The following is a 24005-nucleotide window of genomic DNA, read 5'->3' as shown; positions in this document are numbered from 1 at the left end:
TCCAGCTGGTCATTTTTAGCCGGGCTGCTATTTTCATTTCGAGCATGGAAAGTTTGAACAGAGCAGCTAGAAGTTTGGTTCTGTGAGCTCTACAACAATGTTGCTCCAGGTGATTTATACGTTAAAAACGGTCTGAAATCAAAGCTTTACTGAACATTTCTTTTCCTTGGAAGTCCATTTAAGTGATTTGAATATTTTCATTGTTCTCTGCTTCCCGGTAAAAGGCAGAGAATCCCAGAAAGTCAAAGGGTTAGGTCCTAACCCTAACCCAGAGAAAGAGAAACCACACTATTGTTAATACATTTAAACATTTATTCTAAGCTTTATTTAATCATTATATCTCTGGATACCTACGATATATTATCTATTTCCTCTCATTGATTTATCTATTTTTTGCCTTATAAAAAACTTCATAGCCTGGGTTTTACCAAAGTTATCAGTGTGTATTGTCTCGTGTATTCTCTGCATCTTGCATGTAAACTTTGAAGTCTTAAATTGAGTGAAGCGGTTTTTTCCACGCGATGTTTCGTGCCTGCTTCCCCCCAAACGTGGCCCGCTGGAGTCTGCGACCCTGAGATGACTTGGCAGCGACACCCAGATCCTGACTGGGTGTCTCTTGTTGGCCGAGGAGCCACCGTGAGATTTCCCAGCTACTCCTTTTCCTTCCTGTGCAGCCTCCAACCCCACCTAACCCAACACTTAAGAACACTGGGAAAGGAGCCTGAGAACCCTTCAAACCTAAAGGATTCTCTGTGAAAACGCATGAAAGAAAATCCCAAATTATGGAAAAGTATCAAGAGTGTTCCCCGTCATCAGTGTGATTAAGTCATATAGTGGGAGTATATAGACAGATACTGTACAGTAGTCATATAAACCTATGAGGTTATAGTACCTTTTAATTAAATTAAAATGTATTGAAGGGGATAAAAAGAGGTAATTAGTACAATTAGTATTAATTAGTAATTTGTACGATGTATGATGTGATCAGACTGAAAGTGAAATGAAGTTAAATGAACACGCAGTGCTCTTCGTATGGGTGCTGCTTCTCTAATCACACACACACGCTGACACACACCCCTCCTCCACCGGCTGGGGTCGAAGCTGATCGAAAAGGAAACGGGCCGCTTTAACATCCCACCTTTTCCCAGATCCTGGGAGGAGCGTGTGCTGGCGGCAGGGGGAGAGAACAATGGCAGGAAACTGGGAGAGGAGCGAGGGAGTTCCTGTTGGCAGCGCGATGCTGAAGACGAGAGGCGACGCGCCTCTTATAAGTGGATTCTGGCCCGCCGCCCTGCTCTGTAGGAACTGAGCTCTTTAAAGCTCTAATAAGCTTATTGTTTGAGATGTTTTGAGAAGTTTGATTCCAAATGTCTGACGCTTGAAGGGCGGGATGTCATAAATGTTCTCCTGCTAGAAAGATCAATATCAGAGTGAAGTTGCTTGCAAAGCAAACTGCACTTTACCTGTAGTTCATATCTTTGTTCATGCAGTGTCGGTTTGAACGGCACCAAACCAAGGAATCAGCTCTCATCATGCTATATTCAAGCTTGCGTCATATTTTTATAGCCATTGTTTATATCGCTACTACATTGATAATATTGTCCTCCATCCAAACAGCAGACATGATGTTAAAACAGGAGAATCTTTGATAGATTGAAGGCAGGGTTTTCTTTTTTTCTTCTTTCCATCTCGATGCTCAAAGGATAAAAGCTCAAAGTGCTACACCCCTGGCTGGAAATGAACTCTTCACATGATGTATTCCCACTTTTGATCATGACGTCCCTCCAGAAACACCAAAGCAGCTACCAGAAGTGTTGACATCACTCCGTCATGACTTGCTCAGATAATTCATGACCCCGGAGCGGCGGTCTGAAAGGGCCGTGCAGCGAGCGGCAGACTTCCTGGTCCCACCCAGGCCCGGGTCACATCCATAGAGCCGGGCCACATTGCTCACCCCAACCCCTGTACTGTACGCCCTCCACGCCCTCCAGCACAGCCAAGAACTCAGTCCATTGTTCTCAAGAGTGAGACGTCCCCACGCACAAGTGGTCCGCTCACGCTACGAGCCACCAGAGTGGGTGGTGTGTGTGTGTGTGTGTGTGTGTGTGTGTGTGTGTGTGTGTGTTTGTGTGTGCGGTCATGGCGAGTCTGGTTTCATCAGATAATTCTCACCCTGGGTTTGTAATGATGTTGATGAGCTAATGCAAAGGGTTTCAAGTTTAAAAAGAGAAAAAGGTTTGTTTCTGTGTGCTCCATTTGTAAATCCGTCACGCAAAAGATGTTTGTGTTTTTGTGGTTGAAGATTCTTTGCTGCACTTCTCAGAAAACAGTGCATCAAACCATCCACGTCCCGATTTAACATCTTTAAAGTTGTTTAAAAGGTATGTAATGGTGTTGATTGTCCTCTGCATTCCTGGCATACCACTTTCCCTGCTGCTCCAAAGGTAAAGTGCATCACATCTTGGTGTCAAAGGATGTACTCACACTCCCCGTGATTGATTGGAAGTTTCCTTGTTGAAGGAAGGAATGTGCCAAAACTGGTCTGAGCTCCAGTTTTTTTCCAGCCTCGTGTTCTGTGACATTACCAGTGAAATACATAGGAATGATGTTTTGAGACCTCGGCCTGCTGCTTTCTAAGAGAATCCCTCTCCCGCTTTTACATTCCATCGTTACATTATTATTTAAAGACGAACCCTGACGTTTTTAACCAAATTGTTTGGCGAAACAATAATTTCCCAGCGATTGTGCCTTTCTACCAGCGTGATATCAGGCTGACATGAAAGTGTTTTGGATTCAGAAACATGGAGATGTGACATCAGTGAGGTTGAAAACATAAACACTGGTTGAGATCATTTGAGGTCGACAGGAATGTCCTGAGGTCGAATGAGATACTGAGTCACTGTGTGTTACATGTGGACGTGGTCTGTTTCTCATCCAGGGGAAATTATCCAGAATAGTGCGTCAGCCAAATTAAAGCTAAATGTGGAGCAGATTTAAGTTTTCTACAACTTCTAAAGCCCTTCTGCAGCTCCATGCAGGAGATGCACGAGACGATCTGCCGTGGTATGTCTCCATTGAGTCATGTCCTGTGGAAACGTCCCTGAAAGATACTCAGAATGGTGCCCACTGGAAGCACAAAACATGGGCTCAATGCTTTACGTTTTCTTTGGAAGCATGCGGAAGTGAGGCAGTAAACAAGTGTTAGTCATGAGACTGAGGAAGTGTTTGTTACCAGAACACAAGAGCCGACGGATCAAGAGTTCAATGGCAATGTATTCTTAGAAACAGGAAGCCTGCGATGCGTCCACTGGTCTGACTTCCACGCAGGTAAATAAAGGGAAAACAGCCTCTTTACTTCTGAGCATTATTTTAGATTTTTAGAGGAAACGTGTGCCGTCAGAAACGCCACGGCTTACTCATGTTGGTGGAACAGGATCCAAGTTAAAGTGGACGGATTCACGCTCATCCCACGCTTTGTCATGAAAACTGTTGTGAATTGAGGTCATCACAGTCAAAGGCACGCAAGTAGCTCGTAAATATCACTCGCCATGACAAAGCGTCACGCACACGTGCTTCTGATCATCGTGTGTTGACGGCTGAGAGCAAAGTGGCATGTTAAGTGTTTTACGGTGTCTCTGTTGTGCATTTGATGAATGACGCACTGCGAGCGCAGATAGCACTGTTCCTTTGGGACTTCCTAATTGTACCTGGTCACACATTTACGTTTCTCTGGACGAGGAATGGACAGCACGCCCTGCTTTGTCTGGAAACAATATTCATTTCAGTGGGAAATGTCTTCCAAGGTCAGACAAGGACATTCCATCCTTAATTAAATATGTGGGAAAGAAATACACTTATTGTCTTTCAGTTGTCTTTGGGAACCACAGAAGAGAAACCAGACCAGAAATAGCGTGACTCTTTTTTTCTGACTATCAGTTTAACACAGCTTGTTTTTATTTACAGCATTATTTCTTCATTGTAAACAAGCATTTATTGACAACACTTAGAAAAGTGAAAGTGAGACTGGGACTAAAATACCAACATGGGAAAACACAAACACCGTCTTTTTGGATCTGTGATCAAATCTTCTAAACTCAATCTTCACTTACTAACTTTTTGCAGGCCTTTTGACTGTATCCCATGGTCTTCTTCAGCTAATAGACGAAGTCTATGATGTCCCTTCCCACATATAAAACCACTTCTACATCACATTACAGCTCCAAAGGACCAGGATGTGAACCTTGGCTTTTCGTACATATATATTTTTCAATGTAGCCCATGTTAATAGCAATACAAAGCCCTATTATTATTGAGTTCCACATTTTGTAACAAGCTCATGCCCCTGTTTCCTGTCTTTATGCTAAGCTAAGCTAACCAGCTGCTGCCTGGAGATTCATATTTAGCATTCAGTCAATAGAATAATATCATTCTCCTCATCCGACTGCAAGAAAGCACATTTCCAAAAACTATTGCTTGAAGAAAGGAATGCCACCAACAAGACATTAGAAGTAGACAACATGACATACGTGTAACAATGACCAGTGTAACACATTCTCATCCATGAGCAACAAACTCGTATCAGGTGTATTTCCTGTTTGGTGAGGCTGAAACCAGCAGCTCTTCACTCGTCAGGAAAGTCATCTTTCATCTCTAATTGGAGGTGGAAGACCTTCTCTGATCAGTGAATCCGCATCAGGTCTGAACTTGTTTCCTGGAAACTAATATGAGAGAATTTGTCTGAAAACATTTATCATTGAACAACTGTCGTCTGAATGAACCAGGCTGCAGTTTGAATACAAGTAAAAGACAATGGTTTGTTAGATTACTTAGAAAAACCGAAGTCTGTACACGTCATATTTACTGACTTTCTCACAGTCTCTCCAGCATTTTGGAGAAAAACAGTGAGCCTATAGCAGAACATGAACTTAAGTTTAAAATGAAGTAAGCCGAGGCAGATGTGATGATCCAATGCTTATGTTTCTGATCCTCGTTCTTTGATTTTAGCTCAGCTAAAGGAAATGATACATAAAGAGAAAACTGCTGTACGCCTTTAATTCAAAAGTTAGAGCAGCGTGGCACTTAGTGAAGCAAGCTAGCTGTTTGGAAGGTTGTAGTTCTGTATAGGACGAACAACAGCAGGGGCTAATTGCCCACCTTTTGACCTTTCTTTGCTATTCAAGCTTGCATTAATATGAGCAGCTCATTGATTATTTCTGCCTGCAAAGAAGAGTTGTAGCATATAAACCTTGTGTCGTGCAACACTCTCACCAATAACTAACCATTTTAAATGATATCAATATCCTGAAAATACCCAGAAAGAAACTCTCAGCAGGCAGCTCAACAGAACAGCTTCTTCTTCACTGAGGGGCTCTTCAAGTTTATTCCACATCATGCAAAAAAAAAGCATGAATTCCTCGTGTTAAGGCTTTACAATGATTTGTGGTTTCTCCTCGTGTCTGGCAACAGACCCTTTCAATGCTGCAGATGCAAATAGTGATGAAGAAACCGTGTCTTCTCTCTCAGGTTCCTTCTGGTGTGGTAATATTTGTGAGAAAACGTCAAAAAGGAGTGTGAGTTTTTGTGGTTCAGATGCTCCTGGGAATCAAACGTCAAAGAAGTGAAAAGTTTGTCCTCAGTTGGCCTGAACAGTAGTAAAACTCCAAGAAGACGGCAGTCTTCCTTCATGGAAGTCAAAGAAACGGAGAGCCAGCTTCACACGAAGGGGCTGTCCGATCGGAATATGTCGGAGTAGCTCTTGCCGTTCATGTGCTCGGTGTGGCTCTCGATGCTGTAGCAGCGGTGGACCTCTGTGAGCGACGACGCCACATAGGAGGCCGAGCGGAAGAAGTCGGCGTTGGCGAATGTGCCGGCGAACTGCATCCGTTGTTGGTTCCAGTGTCTCCGCAGAACGCTCTGGACCTGCAGGAAGACACACAGAGGATGTGAGGATGGTGGTTCAGATGCTTGCTCATATTATATCTTCGGGGCAACCAAACAATGCATTCATTGAAGATGCTGTTACGTATCTAAGTTTAAAGCTGTTCATCCACTTACCTCCCCGTTGAAGAAGCAGAATATTGTAGAAACTAAGAGACCCTGCAGGAGAAACAATAAATGTTTCTTGAGAAAAACACTGGATAGGAAATCCCTTAAGCTCAAACAGCTGCGTGTGGTGTGCATGATGTTATTCAATAAATATTTGACATTTTTAACCACAGAATGAATATTAGGCTAAGTTATGTAACAAGTCTGTTCCCACAGCAGAGCTTTTACTTCATGTTCTAGTGATTTGTCATGGATTAAAGAAAATCTGGCCATGTTTTTTTATTAACTGTGTTTGTTATCGTCAGTGTTGGAAAGCCTCTGACCTGGTAGTGCATGAGGATTTCCATGACGTACAGGTAGATCTCAAAGACCCAGTGATCCTGGGGCTTGTAGGGGAGCAGGACGAACTGGATGCCGAGCAGGGGGATGAGGATCAGAGTGGCTCGAACGGCCCGCATGTAGAGGCTGGACTCGGCCTGGTGCGTCACCCTCAGCTTGGTGATGAGAACCCGGACGATGTTGAGCAGGAAGAAAAGATTCACCTGGAAGGCATTGCATGTGATGCAGGAACAAAGGGAATGGCTTTAGCTCCCTGTCGTGGTAGACGAGGACAAATACCATATTATTCACCTCAGACTAGTAAATATAAATCTTACCACCAACGCAGCACAGATGGGACCGTGGATGATGTACAGCAAGGAGGTATCTGAGCTGACCCAACATCTGTGAATGCATGAATGAGATCATCATTTCACACAGGATGGAAACAGGCGCGGTGATATGTGTAGCTCAAGAAGACTCACTTGTCGTTGTAGTAGCTGTGGCGTGCTATTGAATGTATCACGGCTGGCACGAGTGGAAATCCTGGGAAACCAAATCCAAACTATAATGCCATGCTAAACGTGCATGATTAAATGTCGACATAGAGCTTTACTCACCCCAGCCGAGCAGATAATACCACATGAGATGTTGTTTCTCTGCAAACACTGCCACAACGATCAGAGTGTGCAGGTAGATGCCCTCGCACAGCATCCAGAAGTAGTTGCAGCTCAGCAGATACAGATGGATGAACATGAGCAGCTTGCAGCTCCACTGGAAGGGAAAAGCAATACGAGCCGTCATCTTTTCTTTCCCGACAGTGAAAATGCCGAGTGGTTTAGTAGAGGAAGTCAAGTCACTCACAGAGTCATTATACGTGTGTCCCTGTTTCTTCACCACCGTTGTGAGCCAGACAACAGTGATGATGGAGTTCAGCACGAAGGAGAGGAAGAGGTTCTTATGGAGCGTTATCCTCTGGCAGCTCAGACTCCTGCAAGAGGAGACGTTTCATTGGCTTTGTCAAGAAAGTCTAAAAAGTGTCTCATAAGTCATCACATGTATCATATAAAACACAATTAAAAGGAGCATGTAATGCTGACAAACGTATTCAATGTTTTCTACAGTTGAACAGAAAGATGCTTTTCATATATATATGACATAACAAACTTACTTAAAATGGAAGAATATTCCTAATGATATGAGCAATGACACCAGGGACAGGCCGTGACCAATCATGACCAAGTAGAAGTGAGTCATTGCTGCCTGCAAGAACAAAACACAAATGAGGAATGCACCTTCACAGTCAGAGCTGCTGCTTTACGTATTTATATTGTCTTTACTGGTCCTTACTGTCCCGTGGTGTGTCGTGTTGGCTCGGCAGTTTGTGAAGTTGGTCCATGTCCTGTTGCTCTCGGGGTGGCGTCCCCACTCGCCTGTCTCCGTGCACACTTTGGATGCCATCGCTGTTCACACGTGCAGACACAACTTTACATTTCTCTTTGTGTACGGATTACACAAATGATATACAGCATGCTAATCAGTGACTTAATTAGAGGAGAACCCTGCCTCGAGTTCAATTAATCAATCTTCACATATAGGTTGTATTCATGGTGTATTTTGGTGTAACTCCTGTTGAAGATCTCTGATCTAAAGAGTAGAAATGAAGCCTTTACAAAGAGGGAAGCTGCACCTGTAGGTAAATGTCCAAATACAGTCTCAACTCAACATTACACAGAAATATTAAAGGTGAATAAGGTTTGTGGAGGTTAAGGCATTGTTACTGAAATCATAGAAATGTACCATGAGGATCAAAATCTTTGTAGTAGTCGGGACAGCCCTGCTCCGTCGGTCCGGCCTCAGTTTCATCCCAGCACAGCCAGCCGTCCCACGTGGTGTTGCAGCCTGGCCCTTCTGCAACAAGGCACACACACTCAATATGGACGATAGTCACAGTCGGAGCAGGCTTATGGAGACACTCCTCTCACCGAGTGTTCTCGTTCTGTGCTGCGAACCCTTCACAATCCTCTGGAAACATTCGTACTGGGCCGTGGCGATTTGGTTGCGCGTGGACTGATGTTCGGCCCGATGGTTCAGATGCTCCTGGTAGTCCTCTTCAGGGCTCGCCACCACAAGCAGCTTCAGAGAGATGCACCATTTACACACAACATGAGTGTCAAGCAGTGCAAAATCACACAAGGCATGCCATTTCCAGCTAAAACAGCGTGTTTCAGATCAGATACAACAGCTACCTTATTGAAGGCACACAGGAGCAGCAGATACATGAAGCTGCTTCGATCCATCTGATCACCGTGGTTTTCTGAGGGACGTTGACAATAGCTTGGAACTGAGAAAAGGAACACACACTTAAAAGTTACCTTTGCCCGAATAAAAACGAATGTAAAGAAAATACACAGCATTTGATTTTAAAAGGCCGGTCTCAGGGTTACAGATCTGGCCTTTTGCTTCCTCTGTTCCCCACAGCTTCCTTCCTGCATGCTTATAAAGCATGTTGAGCAAGTTTAACTAAGGTTTGGCCAAAAGAAATCAATGTGCCAAATGAAGAGCATGTGCTGCAAACATACAGATGCTTTCTTCAGCTCACTAAATGCTTCATGCTGGTCCAATGTCACGCAATTCCTGTCTTTCTAAAGAGCTGTGACAGTGGAAATGATGACGGCTGTAATGCTGGTAAAACATACGAGAAGGAACAGGCGGCAGAGGTTGTGTTGGCTAAAACATCTGTCAGTGATACTCTGTGAATTTAACTGTATTTGACTATATGTCCCTTCGAAGAAAAACGTCCTGTGACTTTTTATCTGATGTATGCAACACAGAATATAACATATATTTATTTCATGTTTTTTAATAGATACAAGTATACATTATGGATCTACGTACATCCATCACCTTTATAAGAATATATTAAACTCAACAAGAAAATTAGAATACAGGACCATTCAAACCTAATAAATATAATAAATACTAAAACTATTTTAAAATATGAAATAAAAACCACAACATTAAAACGGATCCCTCTTTTTAAACTTATTATTTAAATAATAACACGGTCACTGGTGAGTAGAAATGACAAGTCTCCGTCTCATTTCTATTACATCTTTATCATTTTTTTAAACTAACAATTCACTGTAAATCACATTTCATCCTTCATAAAGCTTTCCAACTGTGTTCTCTCAGTCAGTTGGAGAGTTTGACATACAAATCCTAGGCTTCTCATTTGTTGTCTGTTATTTCAGGAAATGTTTTACCCGTTTTTTAAGATCTATATCTTCTTGAACACAAACAAAGACTCTCCTGATGGCAGACAAAGACACTTATTGACTCAAAGTGAAGACGCTTACACACTTTCCCATGTGAAGTACCCTTTAATAGGTCTGGGAAATCCCATTTTACAACCTACATGTGTCCCTGTTTTCCATGCATCATGTATCCTGAAGTATAACATTTCACATTCAACAGCAACCAAAGAAACGTACCTTTGCAGGAGCATACAAGGAATCAAAAACACAGTGTTTGCCACTTCTTGAAGAGTAATCCTTCAGTCTGAGGGTTTACCTTCGTAGGAAAACAAAAACAACTGTTTTCTTTCCTTCAAGAGTAGTCCTTCAGCGTGTGTTTCGCAGCAGAGTCAGAGGCGACACTGAGCTGTCCTGATAAGAGCAGACTGGGGCTTTGGATGACATCACATATTTGCCTTTTGTGGAGGCGGATAGAAGGACATCCCCACAGTGTAATGGGCATTACAAAGCATCGATGCATGGTAGGACCTTTACATTGCATCATTTATATCATGCATGATACATAACATTTGATGTAAAGTCAAATTCCCCGCTGTTGATCTTTAGTTTGTTAGTCTTTATGAATTTACTTTTATGCAACCTGTCACTTCTGCATATGTCCTGCTTGTTCTCTTGTTGTGATTATTTATTTGTATCCATGTTATGATCATTAATATTATACCAAAGAAAGAAATGGATTTCTATGGCAGAGACATTTAATAATATGAGTTTCCAGAAGGAGTCCCAAATGCAAAATATGACTGCCTTGCTGATGCATGTGTTAGAAACATACATTTCCACGACATGACTGCTGTGACTCTGGAATTGTAAAACTGACCAATCAGAGAAATCGTTTCTATCGCTTAGCAACGGCGCCCTCTGCAGGTCAAAACGCGCATCAGGTTGCCATGGTCACGGCGTTCATGGTGCCTTGCTCTGCAACATTTACCACAGTGCAGTAAGTTGCTTCAGGTCTTTAAGAAAGTATGGAAAGAAAGCTATTTATTATGTGTAATATTAATATTATATATTAATATTATATATTATTTAAACACCTCCTGAGTTTGTTAGTTAAAGTGAAAAAGTTTGTTTCCTCGCTGTAACCGGAAGTAGCGGAAATGTGTGTGGTTGATTAACGGTGAGCTAGCAAGCAGGTACACGAAGTTAGCTAGCGCGACACCGTGTGGATATGTGAATAATACACTCCTGGAGGAGTTCAGAGCTACTTCCGGGTAAGTTACAGTAAATAACACTCAGATAAATTAGTCAAACCGTGCGTGACGAACTTAGCTAGTTAGCTAACGTTAACTTATCGTTAAACATGATCGTTACTCGGTGTTATTTCCTGTCATCGCGTTACGTCATCACCGAAAGGGAGGGTGAAGATAAAGAGACGCAGATTCATGAAACAATAAGAGCACAAGTCCTTCATAGTGACATCTTTCTGTAGTTCTGGTTTGCTTTGGTTTATCAGCTATTAATGTATGGATCAATACAGTATGATTGATGGATATCTTTATTGTGCAGTGGCAGGATGTCCAAGAACTTAATAATACCTCTACTCTGGATTAATTCCAGCATGGACTTGTGGAGAGGCCGATCTTGGAGGTGCTCAATGGTTTACACCAAACCAAAGACCGCCGGACGGAGAATGTCACTGGCCAGGAGGCTGGAAGTGTCTGCCGGAAAGCCATCCAAGCCCAGGATGTGTGTCCCATCTGTCAAGAAGAGCTGCTGGAGAAAAAGCAGCCTGTGTCCTCCTGCAGGTGTTCAGGGTGGCCTGGTGTCGCGGTTATGCTATTATTGTTTCAGTAAAGTCATGTTGCAGGATGATGTAAGATGTTCTCGCCAACTTTTGTTGCACTGCTGGCCAGAACATGAACCCATAAAGCATTACCAGTCCCAATACAGATGCACATCCAGCTGCTGACATACAGAATGTTCAGCGGAAACCACCAGCACAGATTTTCGGATGTTGTAAAATTAGGCTCAACTCTCCTGATATCAAGAGAAGAGGACATTTCATTCAAACACACAGAGATGATGTGGAAAAGTGTTATTTTCAGCGTTGTGCAGACAGATTTACACGCTGTCATGTGACGTTCTTGCCTTTGCCAGGTTCGGTTGTGGCGATCATATCTTCATCATTTTGGGGTCTCGGCTCTTGGATGTGGGCCAGCAGTGTCGGATCTGTCTGCTAGATTTTAGCCCGCGACGACGCGTCCGAACTCTACCCTGCCGTCACGAGGTAAAGCTTTTCACCATTTGCTCACATTATCTTAATGTCAGTATCATAGAAAATATTGAAAATCACATCATTGTGAGCTAAAATTGCTGTTGATCACATTGTTACAGATTGTGATTTAGTACACCATAATCATTAAATAAAAAATAAAAAGTACAAATGTAATGCAAAAATAACAAGTCCCTTCCTCTCCTCTCTCAAATGTTCACACAATTTAGTTCCACGCCCACTGTGTGGATGGGATCCTGCGGAGGTCAAACTCCTGCCCCTTGGATGGATATATCATTTATAACCCTTGACTTGGAGAACCAGGGAAAGAAAGACCCCTAAGTTTAACTACCTACCTGTCCAGTGATTGTGCCAGACGACTAGAAATAACTACAAGGATTGTTTCAGGAGTGGCCCTGCTGGACAGGAACACGGAAGTCACTTCCTTGCATGGTTCTCTTCATTAAAAGGTATTAACAGACTCTTCTGTGTCTTTAAACACCCTCCAAAGGTTAACAAGTGACAGGTTTCTGGGCTTCACAGCTACAGAGTCTGGGACAAACAGAGCTCTTATTTTAATCTGTAAATCTGACTCGTGTGCACGTCATTTACTAAAATGTGTTTTATAAAATATGTACAGTTTGACAAAGAGTGACGAAAGCTTCTGAACAACACTTGGTATCAAGTAAGTTTATTAACTGAGTGCACAAAAAGGTAAGACTAATAACACTACCATCATTACAGAGGTAAACACAAGAGGTGCCCGTTTGGAAGAAACAGAAGCCCATGGATTTGAATGGCCAGACACAAGAGGAGCACACTATAGAACACATTAAAATCAATACGAGTACATTCAGCGAGATCTATTTCAAACAGGCGTGGCAGTGGGTTTTCTTTTCAAGAATGATCAGCACAAAGTGTTCACAAAACGACTCATGTTGCTGTGGAAGCTGGGTATGCCGTGTTGTTCAAGCTGGAGAAAGTATTTCATTTGAAAGCATACTCAATGATTAAGTGCTCGACTTGTTGCATGTAAAATGACAAATCACAAAGCTCAGGCTTCTTGTCCACTCCCTGTTAAAAGGCTTTAGGCTAACCTTAAAAAACTTGGACCATTCACTGGACTGGTTTGCTTTGAGATGAAAAATAACAGCACAAAAGAAGTTAAACACAGCCACATAGTACATGAAATGTTGCTGTTCTATATACAAGAGAACACATGGATGTTGCTACAGAATCAAGCCTTATACATACAAAGTGAACTCATCAGGGAAACATTTTACAGGATGATGGAAGACTAAATATGACTAAAACATAGCTGCAAAGTTCTATTCACTTTTTCCTTTATGGTGTATATTGCTAGTAAAACCACTTTATGCTATTTACGGTGAACGTTTGGCCAAACTTGATCATGGATGGCCAATGATGTCAGTCTTCAGTGATGTAGTATTTACACTCTCCAAATGTAGCGGGTGTCTGGGAACGCTGTGTGCCACTGTAACAAACGGCCACATATTAAAGTGTAGTGTGCTTTATTTGACTTGAGACAAAAGCTGCCATGTCAATTAGTAGAGGACAGATTTAATTACTGAAAACGCGTTAAACCCAAAGTAAAACCAGTGATGAAAAGTAGGGCTCGCCAAAAACAATTCATCCTGAGGGAAGCTGAATCCATCAGTCAGTGAGAGTCTGTACAAACTTTCAAAGTTTCAATCGATAGATCAATTAAAAACCACCTTTTTTTTTCTTTGGTCACGTTTGTCAAACACAAAAGGATCGGGAAGTAAATGTGTTGTTGTTGTCAAAGTATTAAGATGTTATGTTATATAATTACAAGGGATAATTCTGCATGTTATTTTAAAATGAAAATAATAATTATAATGCAGATGTGGTGGACTGAAGGTTTTGGCCTCCTCAACTCAAACTAAATATTTTCCCAGCATCTGTCCAACCAATCAGCCTCTACGGAGCTCCGAGATCATCATAATGAAGTAGTCCTGGGGTGTTGTTGTTGTCATAGTTCCTTACAGTAGTTACAGTTGGCAACACTTGAGTCTCCTTCCAAGACGAGACAATGAAATAAACACATCTACGGTGATGAAAAGTCAGCTCGACAGTAAAATACTTTCATACACGCAATGAAACATTCATCTTCATGCATTCTAAAACCATCGTAGGCTTAAAACCTTGGATATCGGGTGTGATAACTTCAAACTGGCAGCTTAGCTTTAAAATGTACATCAGGGTTTTACTCCAGGATTCTCTGGTGGAAAGTTGATGATCACATCAGTCGTCAACAGATCTAATATAATGCCATGAGTCATGAGCTGATTCCAATGATAGCATAACTCTTTTTAAATAAAATGAGGAAGAATGATAAAAAATAAATAAATATCAGCACTGCAACCGGGAAAGCTTCTTAAATTTACAGCAGGCATTTATGGTGAGGATAAGTGCACTACACATAGACCTGTATCTGTGTCCATCCTGCAAACTCACCAGGTTTTATTAAATGTAGACAAATACTGTGCCTTATGTGATCATCTGTACTGATTACAGGCAGTAGGAAGGCACCCTCTATAATGCCAGTAGTGGGGGTCCTGGGATGTGGTGTTCTCACGGACAGTTTGCTGTGAAGAATCTTGCTGGTGATCTTCAGATTCAGGAGAGAACGTGATGCACAAACTCATCTAACAGCAGCTATGTGCTTCAACGGGACGTAGATGCTGCCTTCTTGTCTTGAGCTGGCGTATGCAGTCTTTGGCAAAGTTGTACAATCACATAACTCAACAACAACATTGCCTACGCGAGCACAAGCGGGCAAAAAACAATTTGGATGACTCGGCACTGATGACGCCAAGTGATGAGCTCAATGTGGGTTAAATGTATAATGGGACGTTTAAATTAAGCGCTGATGAAAAATGCTTGTCTCCATGCTTTAGCTTCGCTTGGTCAGATGTCTCCCCTCACGAACATGCTTGGCACTCCTTTTTTCCGTCTTCCCCTTCTCCCGCACCTTCCTCAGGCGCCGTGGAGGCGGCGTCCCTCTGGACTCGCTGTCCTCCTGAGCGCTGGATGTGTCCATCCCGTCACGCTCTTCAGGAATGTTGGGAATGGCCCCGCTGCTCCCGTCCAAAATGTTCCTCAGGGAAGGGTCCTCTGGCGTACAGGTGGCTGTTGTGCCACTCTCACTGCTGCTCAGGTCCTGCTCTTCTCCATAACGCCCCCCTCGGCTGTGGTACGGCAGGGAAGAGGCCCTGAGCGACCGCCTGTCGCGCTCTGCCTCGCGGATGTTCTGCTGGGGCTCGTTCATGTCCACCCCCGAGTCCAGGCTGGTGTCGTTGCTGCTCGGCGGGCGGTGGCGGTTCTGGAGCTCAATAATGGAGTGGCGAACTGTAGCAGCGGGCTTCCCGTCTAAGGAGACAAACCAGGCCCTAGACTGGGACTTGCCCCGGGTTAGCTCCAGCAAGGTGCGCTCTGAAATCCCCTGCAGCTCGCTGGGTACACCATGCCGACTGCTGAAGCCCTGCATGCCAGCTGCCTCATTCAGAGTCCCAGGTACGGAGACGGAGGATTCCAGGAGGTTGCTGTAGCGTCCCCACACCACGGCGTTGGGGCCTTGGCCCTGAGGAGGAGTCTCAAGAGGCTGGGGCTCATCTTGTCTGTTCTGCTGTGGGCTGCCCCCACCTTGGGAGTGGTGGTGAGGGGCTTTGGGGAGTGTCTGGGTGTAGCTGTCTTTGTTTGCAGGCTCGGAGTGAGCCTCGTACTCGCCTCCATTGCGAGGGAAAGTAGCAGCCTTACAGCCTGACAGCTCCTGGCCACTGAAAAGCTCTGGCGCCTGAATGATAGCCACTGGCTGGTTGTAAATATGAACCATCTTATCTTGAAAGAAGTTGTCAGAGTTCATGTTGGCCCGGTTCTGCTCTGACTTCTCCCGAATCCGGGCCACCTCTTCACTGTTGATGTAGTGAGACGCCGGCTGGGAGCTTTTGATCAGTTCCAAAGCAATGTTCTCATAAAGAGGAGCTGCCGTGCGACCACCTGGATCCTCCACATAGATGTTGTAGTTGGCTTTGTGCCTCGGCGTGGACGAGGGTTCACACTGGACGCTGCAGGAAGCCAGACTGTTGTCGCCAGAACGGAACAACAAGCCCTCTTCCATGTGGGTGGAGGTGGTTTGGTCTTTTTTCACCACTGTGAGTTTGGAAAAGCGTGCTGTCCTCCTCCTGGGTTCTTGATAAGGACTTCTCCTATATAGAAGAAACAGCATTTTATCAGGATGGACCACTACAGTTTCATAGGGTTATACGGCCTCGGTGGTTAAAAGCACTGGTAGCATTCATTTGGTGAAGTCAGCTCTCTTACCCGCAGTGACACAGCAGCAGGGAGAGAAACCCAATCACCACAGCCAGCGTTGCTCCCAGTATTCCCATCAACAGGTACGTGTGGTATGATAGGAAATCAATGGAGATTCCATGGCCCAGGTAATCTAAATGGTCACAATTATTGATTTCTGTCAAACATTTAAATGAAGAGTTATGAGTTGAGTGGATGAGTTATGTACCGTTGGATGAAGGAAGGGGGGCAGCGATCCAGTAGCCCAGGTGGGAAGCGGTGTAGGTCCAAACCAGCTCATCACCAGCTCGTTTCACTATCCCCAGACCCTGGTTCTCCCAGGCTCCTGTTGTTATTGTACATTACAGATCATCCGTGAATAAGTCGGCATACAAATTCTTCTATAATGATGCATTTAGCCTTTCTTGTGTTGAGCACATATGACATGTCGTAGTATTCCTACTGTACCTGTCTTGAGGTTAAAGGCCCAGGCTGGCACAGTATCGGAAGCCCTGAGGTGGGTGCTGTGTCCCAGGGGAAGGCTGACTTGAATGGGTCCTCGAACCTGGAGCTCCTCGCCACCAGAGTACAGCAGCACGTTGACGGCCGCCACCGCCTTCAGCTCGATGCTTCTGAACACTGCAGACACGACGAGGAGAAATCCAGTCAGTGTCACACATTTAAAAGGTAATTCAACATTAAGAGTCCTTAATTCAGGCTCACATGATCTCTGGCTGATGATGCCGGGGGTGCAGTTGGAGCAGTCTTTCGCTAGGTGGTGATGTGGTACAGTCAGGTACGCCGTCACCGAGGATACGTTGCTCTTATCGGACATGGTGAGGAGGTTCTTGGGGAACTTAACCTTGGGTTGGGATGAGCTGTCTGTAAAAACAAGATGGCATATGATTAGATTAAATCTGGACATGTAATGCCGTATGATTAAATGTGTAATGTAACATGATTGGGCTTTGATGAGACAGACAAGAGACCTAGAAACAAGGCTCCAAAGACAAAAACTGGCACGACCCACACAAGTTGTCAAATTCAGCTTACTATGTTTTTCTACAAATGAAACGTCAGCTGACTTGCTGTCTGAGATGTGAATTGTGTAAACCTGCCTGGTAACTTCCCGGTGATGAGTACCGAGTCTTCATACAGCCAGATGTTCCCCTGACTGTGAGGCAGCATCAGCAACGTCACAGCAGAGAAAACTGCAGGAACACAACCAAAACACAAATACCTTTTCATTTTCCCAGCATATCAATGTCCAAACATGCTGTACTTTGACTTTTAACAACATATTTCATGGCGTACTACTATGACATCATATTATGAAATACCACATCATGACTTCTTATGACATTTTATTACCTTAATAGACTTTCCATGGTATGTTTTTTAATATATAATGCATGAGAATCTTCCCAGACAAGCTTTTCTGTCATTCTCCTTTTGTTATTTGGACCCAACACAATCTATTTATTGTGTTTTTTAGACCTGTAATACCACCAGCAGGTGGCAGTATTACCTCCATCCTCATCTTAGGGTTCAGTTGTCTGGCTCAGCTGCACAAAAGGGAGGCGCCTCTTTCACCATCCGTCGGATTATATCCCTCCTAACACCTGCTCCATCTTTGCTTTACACTCTGCTTCTTTCCTGTCTGATACAGGCCAGTACGAGGAGGTAGGAACACAAACAATAGAGTAAGACCCAGGCCTCCTTTCTTCTTTACACCAACGTGAGCTCCCCCACCCCCCTCTGCATTTGATTGGGTGCGGGACAAAGACAGCTTGCTGAGGCAGGGATATATTTCCCCCACGCTCGAGTCAGACACCTCGACTCTACATGCTGCTGTAGAGAAAATCAATAAAACGACAGCGTTCAGTTACACTCGACTGTACGCTGGGAACATAAATTGCTTCGTCGTGAACAAAACTCAGTGACAAGTTGTGTGTTGTGGCAGACACTTCATTAATCTTTAATGAGCATGAATAATGCAGTTGTGTGAATAACGTGCTCAGGATGGCTGCACAGCCGATGGGAAAGCACAAGCCTGCTTGAGTTTCCCTCCACTGTAGCGTTTTCAACCTTTTAACCGACTCCCACATCATAATATTTGAATAGCTCAAATAGTGCATGCGTGAGCAAAGCACTGCCTTTCTTTCTGCTCCGATGGAGCCGTTTTGGATAACCGTCTTCTACTTGCGTCCCTTTGAGGGGAGGTCAGGGTCAGCTGGGACCCTGCAGCTCGTCGGGATGTTCAGCATGTCAGCACTTTATGGCTGTGCTTTTATGTCAGAGAGGCGACAACAAACTGCTGTATAGTTTGACTGTGTGGACATAAAGAGACGATGTCAGTCAGTCTTTCTTGGAGAGCCCAAGGACTAAAGAGTTGTTTTTGTGTTACTCACTCGGTCTCTTGGTGGTGCTCCAGGGCAGAGGACTGGGGACGTAGCCCTCCATGTGGCCCAGCAGAGTCAGACTGAGGCCTGGACTGTACTCTACCCAGAGCAGAACCTCCCCCGTCCCCCCTGTCCGGGCAGAGCTCCTTAGAGTGTGGTTTACGTAGACGTCCACCGAAGCACCCGGCAGCACCTGGCGGGTCACCAGGTCCCTCACCAGGATCTTCAGGGCGAACAGGGGCTCTGGGGAGGAAATGTGTTGTATTAATAGTTTGGTAGGCTACCTATCAGCATGGCAGCTGCAGTAAGGAGTCCAAGCATTGATTTGTGGTGGTACATGTGTCCCTGCATGTGTTCTATTTGTATGCAGACTTCCTCTCAGCAGCACTCGCTAACCTTTCTCTCCCCATGAAAAAGTGATGAGGCAGGCTGAATCAGGGGATGAAAAATACATCAAACCCATGTGAGGCGTTTCTTCCTTTCCAACACAAAGTAGCATTCATAGTGGATATTCATCCTCCTCACCATCACGGTGGTGTTGTTGTTTTCTTTGTGTGGTGATGAACTGTCATCTTTAGAACTGTTGTTGATGGATGTGTTTATGACTGACTAACATGGCGGCTGGAGTTCCCAGACAGCCTTCCAGCTTACTGGTGTTTTTTTTTATTTTGATGTAAACCCACCATCCATGCCCAGTTGTAAACAGAGCCCCCCCCCCCCCCCATGCATCACACATGGTATGTAATTTAGGATGCCGTTAATGAAGACAGCACTTTAACAACATATAATAAGGGCACTGATTGAACACATTGCTTCATATCTCACTGAAGATAAAACCCAATAAATGCTTCTGTACAAAACGCGTCCTTCATTTTTACAACTATATTTTGCCTTCAAAGTGTTGCATTCTGTGGCTTTTTTGCACATTTTAAAATCTATTTGTAGTCTTATTTCCTGCGGGAGGCAGATCCGCAGCAACCCCACTTGTAAGGTGTATTTCCTGAACACTAATCAGAGGAAGGTGATGACCAAAGGATTAAAGCAGCTCTTCAGTTTCACACAAACAAACTGGGGGATGGAGACATGCTTCGGTTATGAGTCACACTGATTCCTCGGTCGCAGCTCATTTCCATTTTCTCCTAACAATGCCAGACTGATGAAGAGCTCCTTGTTGTTGTTGTTTACCTTCTGTCGGAGCGGGGGGGCTGAGGAAGGGGCCCGGGGGGCTCGGCTCGGTGGCTGGCGGCTCTCCGAGCCCGACGATGAGGCCATTGTCCCCGGGCGAGGAGGAGGAGGAGGGCAGGCCGCCGCCGCCGCCGCCCTCCTCCGCTGCTCTCACCGCCCCATCCAGACACGAAATCAGAAGCAGCGGCGGCACAAAGAGCAGCGGCAGCAGGGAGCGTTCAGCGGCGGGCATGGCGACAGGGGGAGCAGGCTCCAAGGCATAACGAACCGCGAGCAGAAGAACCAGCTCCGAGGCGAGGTGTGTTCTTCTCACGAAGGCCGCATCCCTCTCACGGCGTCGCGTAGCGTCGGGCAGAAGGGGGACAGCCCCGCGGAGAAAGGATGCTGGTGCTGAGGCTGGGCGTGTGTGGACGAAGATCGTCTAGGAGAAGAGGATGCGTCACGCGTGGGAGAATACACAGCACACATCCACCGCCGTTCAGGACACACGTGCATTAGTGCATATGTGCCCAGGCTTCGAGTCCTAACGGTGTGCTGCTGCCCAGTGTTTATACAACATTTAGAAGCAAATGAAGCAATACTTTGACCGAGGCTTTGGTGACCGAGAAAACAAGCCAGTGAGAGGTCTGTCCGCCATGAGCATCTTTGGTAAGACGGGAGATGCTCTTACGTCATTACATCTTACATCTGCTTGGCCTTCTGTCGGTAACCTGAGATCCCTGGTTGCCTATTTTTAATTTAATTTAATCTGCTTTGACTAAATGTGAAAATCCACCGTTTAAGTCACATAACAAGACTGAGAGAACTTAGCGATGTGAACATAAGAGTGATTCATTCATCACTTAAATGGTGTGCCATCAAGCAAATATATTCCGGATGAAAGCTGGGGGTTTTTTTATAAAGATTTTCCGGCCGGGATTCGAACCGGGGTGGGCTAACCACTCGACCACGTGCGCGCCTCAAAGCTGACGTTTTAACGTTGATTGACATCTAACGTCAAACCACAGAGTAAACACGCGCTCTTGTAAACGTCATCGATGTTGACCTTGTACCATCTCACGCTGACCCCACGTGAAGACAACACACCTGCTGAGCACACGCACGTGATGGGGTTAATGGCTTCGCCTCGTGTCATTTTAAAGGCGCTGTTTGCTGCCACCTTGTGGTCTCGTTGGACGTTACATTGTGAATGCACTAGAGTGTTTTCTGTCCTGCAGCCTGGACTGAGCTTCTTCAGACTGTCAGACAAGCCCATCCTGCTGCTCTGCCCCCTGCTGGCGAGTCTAGTACTCATTCAATACTTAATAATATGCTCCATTTTTCATTTAGGACCTTTTTTATTATTATTCAATTGTCAATTTGAGAGATTTCAATTTTATACACATTTAAAAAAAAAAAGGGATCCAAATAAACTTCTGAAAATTCTGTATATGATGGGGGGGGGGGGTTGCTTTTGGTAGCATCTCAATAACTATATTTAAGAAATAGTTAACCTGGACATGTAGAAAAACTTATAATAGAGCCCAGTTTTAACCATGACCTGTATTTTTTCATGTCATATTATAGTATGCCACAAAGAATGTGACAAAAGGTTTAGGCTGTAGGAGCAGGAGAACCACAAGGAGGCTCATCAGGAGCTGCTCCGCCTCCTCAGAGACTGAAGACAGGCAGAGGTTGCTGAACCAACTCAGAGTAAGGAAACATCAGGAAAGAAATTTTTTTTTTTTTTTTCGATTGTCATGTGACAGGAAGCTGCAGGCCTACAGTGACCTATCAAGTTAACATGCATCTCATATTCCCTTACACATACCTGCATTATTTAACATGTCACCAGTCTGAAAGACCAGCTGAGGAGAGCAGCTCTGAGCAAATGGACCCAGTGTGACTGAGAAGGACATTACTTTTTTACCTGCCTTGATCCTCATGCATCACTCGACATGTTCGCAGCAGCCACTAAGAACTTTGTGAAGCAGGTCGGGGACACCGGGAGGTTGATCCCCGTCCCGAGCCTGAGCGAGGCCGACCGCTACCAGCCGCTCAGCCTGGTGACCAGGAAGAGGAAGAGGCACTTCTGGAAGAAGAACAAGTACGCCTCGACTCCTTTCTCCCTGAAAGACATCCTGGTAGGGGAGAAAGAGATCACAGCAGGTACAGCCGTCAGACAGCGAGTTACATGTGCTTTTTCTTTCATTGTATTGTACCTTATATTTATAAGTTTGTCATGTTTTGCACAACTAATTCTTAAAGGAACGTAGCTGCCAAGTGGAGTAGAAAGTCTCACGTTTCTCTCCTAAATTTGAGTGGGATGTAAATATATATATATATATATATTTATATATATATATATATATAAAAAAAGAAACTCTTTCAATATTGATCACACTGTCTTCCTTATTCTGAAACAGGAGTATCTTCATACCAGCTCCTCAACTATGAGGACAAATCTGACGTCGCCCTCAACGGCCGGTTAGGAAACCACCTCGTCAACGATGTGGGCTTCAACATCAGCGGATCAGACTCGGTGGCCGTCAAAGCCTCCTTCGGCATCGTGACCAAACACGAGCTGGAGGTGCCCACCTTGCTGCGAGAGCTCAATTCCAGGTAAGGCACAACATGCTGCCTGGTTGTCATAGCAACATCATCATCATAGTATCACTAAAGACTGATTAGATGAAGTGCCATCTTTGTCATGTTTTATTAATTACTGAGTTTAATTCTCTTCTTTTTCATTAATTATTCATCTTCTTTTGAAAGGAGAGATGGAAATTTTAGATATCTAGATTTTTACAAAGGCTAAAATGATACCTGACCTTTGACCTCCTTGTGACAGAGGGAATGTGAGAAGACGGGTTTCCCCTCCAAGGATGAATACGTTATCACGTTATTCTACACTGACACACATACAGGAAGACGATGCCGGACATTAAGAAGTCTGGTTTGACATAAAATAGGAACACACAACCTAAATGTCCTGTTTGGGTCTTTCAGGAAAGTGGACCTGGATCACTGCCTGGTCCGTCAGTCCAAGGACAGCGGGCGCACCGTGCTCTGCGTGGTCGTGGAGAGCATCCGCACCACGCGCCAGTGCTCTCTGACCGTCCACGCCGGGATGAGAGGGACCACCATGAGGGTAACGACACACAACACACACCCTTCAATGCAACTTCCTTGACGGGCCCACTTGTTGCAGTTCACCTGGCCGACATGACGAGCAGGTGTGTCCCTCCACTTTCTGTTGTGCTGCAGTTTCAGATCGACGACGGCAGGAATCCCAAAGGTCGAGACAAGGCCATCGTCATCCCGGCTCACACCACCATCGCCTTCAGCGTCTGCCAGCTGTTTGTTCGGCTGGACGGGCGACTTGGTAGGAAGGCTGAGCCATCGAACCGGACACACACACACACACACACACACACACAGGATGGATGAGACTTAATTGACGTCTTCTTCCTCTGTGTCAGATATTTGTGTCGCCCCGGGGTCTCAAGGGGGATTTGAGCGGGAGCAGATCCGGGAGCAGCTCGATGGCTTCATCGGTCACTTCTCCATGGGTCGCCTGCGCCGGTTCCTGTCTGGGATCATCTATGGAAGCCCCTTCAGAGCAGGTAGCGTAATGACCTCCACTAAAGAATAAAACCACCATGACTTTAACCACACGTTATCCACCCGCTGTGTAGATAACCAAACATTCGAGGAGCTGACCCACTCCGACACATACATGGACGACATGGTTACCGACTACTACGAGAAGGCCGCCAGCATGACGGACGTGTCCACCGCCTACCTGAGAGAGAGCTCCCACACACGGGTCAACCTCCTCAAGCATAACATCCCCAAGGGGCCCTGCTCACTCTGTGGCATGGGCAACCAGAAGCGGGAAACTGTTTACGGCTGTCTGGAATGCACGACTGGGGGCCAGAAATACGTCCGGCTGCACGTGGTGCCCTGCTTCGACCTCTGGCACAAAACGCTGCGCTGAAAAAAAAGGAACTTTGTTCATCTTCTGATGGTGCAAAATAACTGCAACTGTCTACCAAGCTGCTTTTGATATGTCTGTTCTTGTAATCTTTCAAATAAAAGTCATGAAAGCTGGACTCGGACTAGACTTGAAGCACATTTGGCACCGGCCCCGATCTACACATGTGCGGTGTGTGTAGCTGCCAGATGCTAAATTATTCAGCGGGGTATCTG

At 44.9% G+C, this 24005-nt stretch overlaps 4 protein-coding genes across 5 annotated transcripts; 2 read left to right on the top strand and 2 right to left on the bottom strand.

The window, feature by feature from the left end:
* Positions 1–3916: 3916 nt before the first annotated feature.
* Positions 3917–10021, bottom strand: LOC311009642 (calcitonin gene-related peptide type 1 receptor-like). Of its 2 annotated transcripts, none has more exons than XM_084003946.1 (13): positions 9858–10021; positions 8613–8707; positions 8349–8499; positions 8164–8274; positions 7714–7826; positions 7535–7626; positions 7228–7354; positions 6984–7137; positions 6849–6909; positions 6702–6768; positions 6369–6587; positions 6055–6096; positions 3917–5919 (listed from the first exon to the last, which is right to left on the bottom strand). In XM_084003946.1, the coding sequence occupies exons 2-13, from the start codon at positions 8661–8663 to the stop codon at positions 5713–5715; spliced, it is 1395 nt and encodes a 464-aa protein (XP_083860072.1). In that variant the 5' UTR covers positions 8664–8707; positions 9858–10021; the 3' UTR covers positions 3917–5712. The 2 variants fall into 2 exon arrangements, with proteins under 2 accessions (XP_083860072.1, XP_083860073.1); XM_084003947.1 differs by having other exon boundaries at positions 8164–8271.
* A 442-nt stretch (positions 10022–10463) lies between these two features.
* Positions 10464–13514, top strand: LOC311010030 (E3 ubiquitin-protein ligase Zswim2-like; the record flags this gene model as incomplete). The annotated part of the gene is made up of 5 exons (XM_084004512.1): positions 10464–10486; positions 10545–10617; positions 11238–11425; positions 11778–11907; positions 12123–13514. The coding sequence occupies 5 exons, from the start codon at positions 10464–10466 to the stop codon at positions 12201–12203; spliced, it is 495 nt and encodes a 164-aa protein (XP_083860638.1). The 3' UTR covers positions 12204–13514.
* A 5-nt stretch (positions 13515–13519) lies between these two features.
* On the bottom strand, positions 13520–20370 carry fam171b (family with sequence similarity 171 member B). Its single transcript, XM_084003855.1, is given in 9 exon segments — positions 13520–14895; positions 14897–16142; positions 16258–16381; positions 16457–16573; positions 16696–16866; positions 16951–17105; positions 17342–17438; positions 18639–18872; positions 19815–20370. Coding segments are annotated over 9 exon segments (2427 nt in total). The 5' UTR covers positions 20047–20370; the 3' UTR covers positions 13520–14844.
* A 380-nt stretch (positions 20371–20750) lies between these two features.
* Positions 20751–23949, top strand: pjvk (pejvakin). Its single transcript, XM_084004315.1, has 6 exons — positions 20751–21962; positions 22220–22415; positions 22803–22944; positions 23061–23178; positions 23276–23419; positions 23492–23949. Exons 1-6 carry the CDS (start codon positions 21752–21754, stop codon positions 23791–23793), a joined length of 1113 nt encoding a protein of 370 aa, XP_083860441.1. The 5' UTR covers positions 20751–21751; the 3' UTR covers positions 23794–23949.
* Positions 23950–24005: the final 56 nt, after the last annotated feature.

Source organism: Eutrigla gurnardus (genome assembly GCF_963514095.1).
Source record: "Eutrigla gurnardus genome assembly, chromosome: 24".
NCBI lineage: Eukaryota > Metazoa > Chordata > Actinopteri > Perciformes > Triglidae > Eutrigla > Eutrigla gurnardus.
This window is presented reverse-complemented; position numbering and strand designations above follow the sequence as displayed.

Bases quoted from the DNA above. Each gene is read 5' to 3' on its own strand.
- pjvk (XM_084004315.1), top strand. From the start codon at position 21,752: ATGTTCGCAGCAGCCACTAAGAACTTTGTGAAGCAGGTCGGGGACACC. The intron at 22,416-22,802 runs GTAAGGCACAAC...TGGGTCTTTCAG, and splicing joins CTGCGAGAGCTCAATTCCAG to GAAAGTGGACCTGGATCACT. The intron at 23,179-23,275 runs GTAGGAAGGCTG...CCTCTGTGTCAG, and splicing joins TCGGCTGGACGGGCGACTTG to ATATTTGTGTCGCCCCGGGG.
- LOC311009642 (XM_084003946.1), bottom strand. From the start codon at position 8,663: ATGGATCGAAGCAGCTTCATGTATCTGCTGCTCCTGTGTGCCTTCAAT. The intron at 8,275-8,348 runs GTGAGAGGAGTG...GCCTTGTTGCAG, and splicing joins GCACAGAACGAGAACACTCG to AAGGGCCAGGCTGCAACACC. The intron at 7,138-7,227 runs GTGAGTGACTTG...TTTCCCTTCCAG, and splicing joins GACACACGTATAATGACTCT to TGGAGCTGCAAGCTGCTCAT.